This window comes from Zosterops lateralis, assembly GCF_965231275.1.
Source record: "Zosterops lateralis genome assembly, chromosome: 30".
Taxonomy (NCBI): domain Eukaryota; kingdom Metazoa; phylum Chordata; class Aves; order Passeriformes; family Zosteropidae; genus Zosterops; species Zosterops lateralis.
Window position 1 is genome coordinate 1,130,644 of NC_139790.1, and position 8,628 is coordinate 1,139,271.

Below are 8,628 nucleotides of genomic sequence, written 5' to 3' on the forward strand. Positions count from 1 at the left end.
CCGTCTCGTGCAATTTATTCCCGCGGACGTCGCTCGGCTTTAAATTAAGTTCGGTGGCGGGTTTTCAATTATTCAAAGCGGAATTATCAGTTTAAATTACAAGCAAATTGTTATGAATAAATAACAGTTTGGGAGGTCAACGAGTGTTTTTAATTGGTTTTAATTAGCACGTGCCAAATCTCCTCTCGGATTAATGAGAAGAAAATGGATCCGAGATCCAAGAGGTGAATTTTCAGAGCAGATGTTACCGGGGCACTTCTTCACTGCCCAGACTCAATTTCATCCTGAATTAAATAATTGGCTCCTGGTACAGATAAAAGAGGCCTGGACAAGCACTCGATTTTCCTTTTTTTTATCTTCTTTAAGGACAATAATTAGTCCTGCACTCAGAGCTGTGTTCATCCCCCTCGTTCCTCCCACTGCCTTGAATGGGAACGTGGAAAAGGAGAGAAAAAATAACAACAAAACTCAGAGTTCACAGCCAGAGCAGCTGCAGGAATTGGGGTTTATCAGGGCTGAGCTCTGATGGGTTTTGTCTCCTCTGAACATCAATAATTCCTGTGCTCTGGCCCAGCAGATTTAACCCAAAACTCACCTGGACCCAGGGCAGGGGACCCTGTATTTCTGTGCCTCAGCAAAGGGAGATTTCCCAGCCCAAAAATCAGCACAAAAATCAACCCTGGCACAGCTTCTGTTGGTAACTCAAACCCTGAGCCTGCCACTGACAAATATCCTGTGAAAACATCACCAGAAATGGCCAAAATCCACATTTTCTGAAGGTTTCACTGCCAGGGCCAGTGTGATTTATTGGTGGGAGATGATGGGCCCCAAAAAGGGATTTATTGATGGGAGTTGGTGGGCCCCAAAATGTGATTTATTGGTGGGAAATGAAGGAGCACAAACTCTCCCCTGCCTGCCCCAAAAAGTGATTTATTGGTGGGAGTTGATGGGCCCCAAAATGTCATTTATTGGTGGGAATTGAAGGGTCCCAAACCTTCCCCTACCTGCCCCAAAATGTGATTTATTGGTGGGAATTGATGGGCCCCAAAATTTGATTTATTGGTGGGAGTTGATGAGCCCCAAAATGGGATTTATTGGTGGGAGCTGAAGACCCCAAAATGGGATTTACTGGAGGGAGCTGATGGGCCACAGACCCTCCCCTACCTGCCCCAAAAAGGGATTTATTGATGGGAGTTGATGGGCCCCAAAATGTCATTTATTGGTGGGAACTGAAGGGCCCCAAAATGTGCCACAGACCCTCCCCTGCTTGCCTCAAAATGGAATTTATTGGTGGGAGCTGATGGCCCCCAAAATGTGATTTGTTGGTGGGAGTTGGTGGACCCCAAAATTTGATTTATTGGTGGGAGATGATGAGCCCCAAAATGGGATTTATTGGAGGGAGTTGATGGGCCACAGACCCTCCCCTACCTGCCCCAAAATTTGATTTATTGGTGGGAGCTGAAGGCCCCAAAATGTGATTTATTGGTGGGCTCTGAAGGGCCACAGCCCCTCCCCAGTGCCCGGCCCCGCGCGGCACAGCCGGACCATTCACAGTTATAAATAGCAAATGAAGCATTTTGGGTGTGTTTGAGGCAGATGAATGTGACCATCTGCTCCAGCAGCCTCAGGAACAGCAGCCTCTGGTGTCAACACTCTGCTGCTTCCCCAGACTCCTCCTTCCTCCAGAGCAGGGCTAAAAATACAGGAAAAACACAGAGCCACTGACCCCCAGGGCTGCTGGGCTCTGGAATTTTCCGTCTTGGGAGAAATGGAATTATTTGTGTTTGGGATGGGAGGGTCAGTGCCCCAAACCAGACCCCAAAGTGCTCCAGAGCAGGGAAATGTTCCTGTCCAAATCAGGGGTTATTTTGTCTCCTGGATTCTGTCACAGCATGTCACAAACACAGAAATGAATTGCAGAAAAAAAAGTTTATAATCATTTTTAAAATTTTATATATTTATATATATATATTTATGTATTTATATATAAAAATATCTATTTTAATGTATTTATATATATATTTGTATATATTATATCTTATATATTTCTATAATATAGTTTATATATTTATTATTTATATAATATATAATATTATATTTCTATTTTTATAATATATATTTCTATAATATAGTTTATATATTTATTATTTATATAATATATAATTTTATATTTCTATTTTTATAATATACTTATTTATATTTTATAATATATATATTTTATATATATATATTTATTAAGGGCTGAACAGAACCCCCAAGAAAATAATTCCAAGCCACTTACTCCTATTTCCTGTTTTGCCACCCTGCTCTGCAAAGTCCCCAAATCCCCCGTGGTTTGGAGAAAATAATCAATGACAATCCATAAATCCCCCATGGTTTGGAGAAAATAATCAATAACAACCAATAAATCAATCAGTCCCCTGTGGTTTGGAGAAAATAATCTATAGCAATCAATAAATCTATAAATCCCCCTTGGTTTGGAGAAAATAATCAATAACAACCAATAAATCAATAAATCTCCCGTGGTTTGGAGAAAATAATCAATAACAATCAATCAATCCCCCATGGTTTGGAGACAATAATCAAGAACAATCAATAAATCAATAAATCCCCCATTGTTTGGAGAAAATAATAAATCAATAAATCCCCTGTGGTTTAGAGAAAATAATCAATAACAATCAGTAAACAATCCTGTCCCTGTCTAAGGACAACAAAGTTCCACCAGCCCTGGGTCACCCCGGAGAGGTGAGAAATGGACCCTGAGCTGCCCCTAAACCCACCAGGGAAGGGAGTTTATCCCCTGGGGAGGTTCATTTCCTGGGAAATTACAAATTAAATAATATAAATTACAAATTAAATAATATAAATTACAAATTAAATAATATAAATAATAAATTAAATTATATAAATATTGATGGAGAAGCCCACACAGGTCCTGCAGGGGAGGGGGAGCTGAGCGTGGGGTCGTTGTTTTAATTAACGCTTTGTCCTAACGAGCTCAAAATGCAGAATTGTCCGGGCTCAAAATGCAGAATTGTTGACATGGAGAGACCCAGCAGAGTCAGGGGAGGCTCCAAGAGCACAGAAAAGTCTGATATTGGTGGGTTTGTGCCTGGATTTGTGTCCATCCCAAAGCCCAGGGATAAAGCCAAGCCCAGGGGTAAAGCCAAGCTCAGGGTAAAGCCAGATCCAAGAGTAAAGCCAAGCCCAAAGATAAAGCCAGATCCAAGGATAAAGCCAAACCCAAAGGTAAAGCCAAACCCAGGGGTAAAGCCAAGCCCAAAGGTAAAGCCAGATCCAAGGATAAAGCCAAACCCAAAGGTAAAGCCAAACCCAGGGGTAAAGCCAAGCCCAAAGGTAAAGCCAGATCCAAGGATAAAGCCAAACCCAAAGGTAAAGCCAAGCCCAGGGGTAAAGCCAAGCCCAGGAATAAAGTCAAGTCTAAGGGTAAAGTCAAGCCCAGGATAAAGCCAGACCCAGGGCTGGGTTATCAATGACACTTGAAGAGCAGATCAATCAATGCTGGAGTGTCCTCACTGGGGCTGGCATGGCAGAAATGGCCCCAAACACCCCAAATCCTCCCCTGGGGAAGAAACGGGCACAGCTGAGCACCAGTAACCCCAAAACCAGCTCTGGGGACAAATCCTGGGGCACACAGAGAACCCCCAGCCCCTCCAGGATGGGCTTATTGGGGCCTCATCTAATTTACATCATTAAATGTGAGACTAAAGGGCCAATCTGGGCCCAAACCAGAAGTTGCTGTTTTCACCCCAGACCAGAAGTTGCTGTTTTTAACTTCAACCAGAAGTTGCTGTTTTTATCTGAACCAGAAGTTGCTTTTCCACTCTAAACCAGAAATTTCTGTTTTAACCCTAAACCAGAATTTGCTGTTCTAACCCCAACCAGAAGTTGCTATTTTACCCCAAGCCAGAAGTTGCTGTTTTTATCCCTTAAACCAGAAGTTGCTGGTTTTTTACCCCAGACCAGAAATTGCTGTTTTTCCCCCAAACCAGAAATTGCTGGTTTTTAACCCCAACCAGAAGTTGCTGTTTTAACCCTAAACCAGAAGTGGCTGGGTTTTACCTCAACCAGAAAATGATGGTTTTTACCCCAACCAGAAATCGCTGGTTTTAACTCTAAACCAGAAGTTGCTGGTTTTTACCCTAAACAGAATTTTCTGGGTTTTACCCCAACCAGAAGTTGTTGTTTCTACCCCAAACCAGAAGTTGCTGTTTCTACCCCAAACCAGAAATTGCTGGGTTTTACCTGAACTAGAAGTTTCTGGTTTTATCCCAACCAGAAATGGCTGTTTTTAACCCCAAACTCAACATTCTTTCCCCATCCCCGGCTGGTGCTGCTGGACAGCGCCACCGTAAACACACCGCAGCTCTCGCAACAGCAAAAATCACGGCCAAAAAAGCAATTTAAAACTTTAAATCTTTGCTCCAGCACCTCCAGAGCCGCCCCTGTTCCTTCATTTCTGAGCAGGGCAGGGAAAGGCAGGAAAATCACCCAAAATTTGCTTCTTTAGCAGCAAATCCCTTCAGATTTCAGCACCGTGTGAGACGCAGCTCCAGGCTGGGGGATGGAGAATTAATGCTGTGTTCACAGATATTGCAACTTAAAATTAGTTTGGAGGCATCAAGTGAGATAATAAATATTAGTGGTTCTCTCCTCCAATTTCGAGCCTGTCTGGGCGATTTTTTTAATTTTTTTTTTAATTTTTTTTTCCTGTGAAAACAACAGCCCAGAGCTATCCGTGTTTATTCATTCCAGCAGATTTCAAACGCCGTGCCAGGGGTTCCTACAGCAGCTCCATTTGTCTTTAATCCCCGCTCAGAAGAGGAAAGCTGAGCTCAATCTGTCTCCCAGGCAGCTTTGAGACAACTTCATAAAACAAAAAAAACCCTCCTGGCTTGGGGGAGCAGCTGGGCCTGGACTGCCCCAGCTGGGGCTGGTGGGGAGCACTGGGGAGTACTGCCCCAAAATGCCCCAAAATGCCCCAAAACCGCCCCAAAATTGCCCCAAAACGCCCCAAAATCTCTGTTCTGCCCCACAGCCGTGCCCAAAACTGTCCCAGCCAGAGCTGCTGGTGAGCACCAGGCAGCACCGCCCCAAAAATGCCCCAAAATGCCCCAAAAATGCCCCAAAATGCCCCAATATGCCCCAAAATTGCCCCAAAATCCCTGCTCTGCCCCAAAACTGCCCCCAAAACTGCCCCAAAATCTCTTCTCTTCCCCAAAACCGTGTCCAAAACTCTGCCCCAGTCAGAGCTGCCGTGAGCACCCAAAACCTGCCAGGAACACCCAAAATTGCCATGAGCACCCAAAAACTGCTGTGAACACCCAGAGCTGCTGTGAGAACCCAAAACTGCCAGGAGCTGCCCTGAGCATCCAAAAATTGCTGTGAACACCCCAGAGCTGCCATGAGCACCCCAAAACTCCCAGGAACAGCCTGGAGCTGCCCTGAGCACCCAGAGCTGCTCTGAGCACTCAAAACTGCCATGAGCATCCAGAGCTGCCATGAATAAATCCCCAGAGCTGCCATGAGCACCCAATATTGCCATGAACACCCAAAACTGCCCTGAGCACCCAGAGCTGCCGTGAATAAATACCCAGAGCTGCCGTGAACACCCAGAGCTGCTGTGAGCATCCCGGAGCTGCCAGGAACACCCAAAACTGCCATGAGCACCCACAATTGCCATGAGCACACAGAGCTGCCGTGAATAAATACCCAGAGCTGCTGTGAACACCCAGAGCTGCTGTGAACACCTGGAGCTGCTGTGAACACCTGGAGCTGCTTTGAGCCCCCAAAAACTGCCATGAGCACCCCGGAGCTGCCGTGAACACCCCAGAGCTGCCATGAGCACCTAAAACTGCCATGAGCACCCAGAGCTGCCGTGAATAAATACCCAGAGCTGCCGTGAGCACCCAAAACTGCCATGAGCACCCAGAGCTGCTGTGAGCACCCAAAACTGCCATGAGCACCCAGAGCTGCTGTGAGCACCCAAAACTGCATCCAGAGCTGCCCTGAGCACCCGGAGCTGCCGTGAATAAATACCCAGAGCTGCTGTGAACACCCAGAGCTGCTGTGAGCATCCCGGAGCTGCCACGAACACCCAAAATTGCCCTGAGCACCCAAAACTGCCCTGAGCACCCAGAGCTGCCCTGAACACCCCGGAGGTTCCATGAACAGCCCGTTGCTGTCAGGAACACCCGGAGCCGCCTGACCGCAGCCGGTGCTTTCCTGGGAAAGGCAGAGCAGAGCCCGCCCGCAATCCCCGCACCTGCAGCGCCGGGAGGAGCCCGGGCAGCCCCGAGGGTGCGGGACAACCAGGGGATGAGGGTGGGGGACATCCCTGCCCGGGTGCCCTGGGGTAATTTACCGGGGAAAAGTGAAATAAATTCACAGTAAAAAAAGGGATTCGGAGCATCTCCGGTGTCTCCCTTGCAGAAGGACAGCAGCTCCAGCCGCGGGTGCGCATCACCCCAGGAATGAGCCCGGAGATGAGCCCGGGGAGCCTCCCGAGCCCGTCCCGGGACGGCCCGAGCCGTGTCCGGGCCCAGAGCCAACCGGTCCCGAGCCCCCCGGGCCCCCCGAGCCCCCCGAGGCCGCTGCGGCTGCTGCTCCCACAGCGCGGAGAGACCGCAGCCCGCGGGGATGAGCCGAGACCCGGGGAGCTGAGCGGGACCACCCGGGACATCCCGGGACCACCCTGGGACCACCGCCTGGACCATCGCAGGGACCACTGCCAAGACCACCCCAGAACCGCCAGATCCATCCGGAAAAACCACCGGGACCACCCTGGGACCACCCCGAGACCACCCCGGGACCCCCCAGCGCATCCCGGCGCCGTCGCCTCCGCTCCCTGTGGCGGTTTCCCGGGAGGTGGGATGCGGGTGTTTATCCCAGAGGGAGGATGCGGATGCTTCTCCCTCAGGTGGGATAACGGATATTTATTTTTTTTTCCCACAGGTGGAACAACGCATATTTTTTCCCTCAGGTGGGATAGTGGATGTTTTTTCCCTGGGTAGGATAGCGGATATTTTTCCCGCAGGTGGGATAGCGGATATTTTCCCCGCAGGTGGGATCACAGATATTTTTCCCGGCGCTGGGCTGCGGCTGTTTCTCCCGGCGGGTCCCCTCCATCCCCCCTCTCCCCCATCCCCGCAGCCCCCGGAGCGACCCCCGCGCCCCCGGCCGGCCCTGGGGGGGCCGAGCGAGCCCCGCTCACCTCGCAGCGCGCCCGTCCGGCCGCACAGACACACACACAGCCCCAGGAGCAGCAGCGGCAGCGGCCGGGGCAGGCGCGGGGCTCCTCCGCCCATCCTGAGCCCGCAGCGCCCGGGATGGAGCCGGGACAGAACCGGGGATGTAGAGCCAGGAATGGAGCTCCGGGGATGGAGCTCTGGGGATGCGGAGTCAGGGATGTGGAGCCGGGATGGAGCCGGGATGCGGAGCTGCGGATGCGGAGTCAAGGATGGAGCCCCGGGGATGGATCCGGGATGGAGCTCCGGAGATGTGGAGCAGGGATGGAGCTCCGGGATGCGGAGCTGCGGATGAGGAGTCAAGGATGGAGCCCCGGGATGGAGCCCCGGGATGGAGCCCCGGGATGGAGCCCCGGGATTCAGAGCCGCGGGATGAGGAGCCCCAGGATGGAGCCGAGGATGGAGCCCCGGGATGCGGAGTCAGGAATGGAGCCCCGGGATGCGGAGTCAGGAATGGAGCCCCGGGATGCGGAGTCAGGAATGGAGCCCCGGGATGCGGAGCCCCGGGATGGAGCTCTGGGATGCGGAGCTGCGGATCCGGAGCCGCGGATGCGGAGCTGGGAATGGAACCCCGGGATGCGGAGCCGCGGATGCGGAGTCAGGGATGGAGCCAGGAACGGAGCCGGGGATGAAGCCCAGGGATGGAGCCAGGAACGGAGCCGGGGATGGAGCCCAGGGATGGAGCCCCGGGATGCGGTGCCGGGGATGCGGTGCCGGGGATGTGGTGCCGAGGATGTGAAGCCGATCTCCAGCCAGACAATTCGCCGGGATTTTGGGCGGTTTTGGGGGGTTTTCCCGCTCCTGCCCCCCGCGCTGCGGGGCTCCGGGATGCGGCTCCGGGATGCGGTTCGGGGATGCGGTTCCGGGATGCGGTTCGGGGATGCGGCTCCGGGATGCGGCTCCGGGATGCGGTTCGGGGATGCGGTTCCCGGTCGCGCTGCGGGCTCCGCTCTCCGCTCTCCGCTCTCCGCGCCCGCGGCGCGCGCCCGCATCGCTAATGAGCCGCCCCTCCCCCCGCAGCCAATTAGCGGCGCGCGGGGCGGGGCCGGAGGCGCGCGCAGGTGGGGGGGGGGATGGGGGGGGTGGGGACAGGCGAGACCTCCCCCCATCCCCAAAATGCGGAGGGGGAGGGGCACCCAGGTGAGCTGGGACACGCCCAGATGTGAAGGGCGGGGACATGCCCAAATGTGCAGGGTGGGGACACACCCAGGTGTGCGGGGACACGCCCAAGTGAGCCGGGACACGCCCAGGTGTGCAGGATGGGGACACACCCAGGTGTGAAGGGTAGGGACACACCCAGGTGAGCCAGGACATGTCCAGGTGTGCGGGGCGGGGACACACCCAGGTGTGCAGAATGAGG

General features: G+C 52.3%; 1 protein-coding gene across 1 annotated transcript in view; it reads right to left on the bottom strand.

The window, feature by feature from the left end:
* UNC5D (unc-5 netrin receptor D) overlaps positions 1-7,328 on the bottom strand; it is a gene marked incomplete at its 5' end in the record, with an annotated part of 94,252 nt that extends 86,924 nt beyond the window's left edge. The window contains one exon of the mRNA XM_083880569.1: positions 7,235-7,328. Within this exon, the coding sequence (XP_083736695.1) occupies positions 7,235-7,328 (94 nt within the window). The remainder of the gene's footprint in view (positions 1-7,234) is intronic.
* Between the last annotated feature and the right edge of the window lie 1,300 nt (positions 7,329-8,628).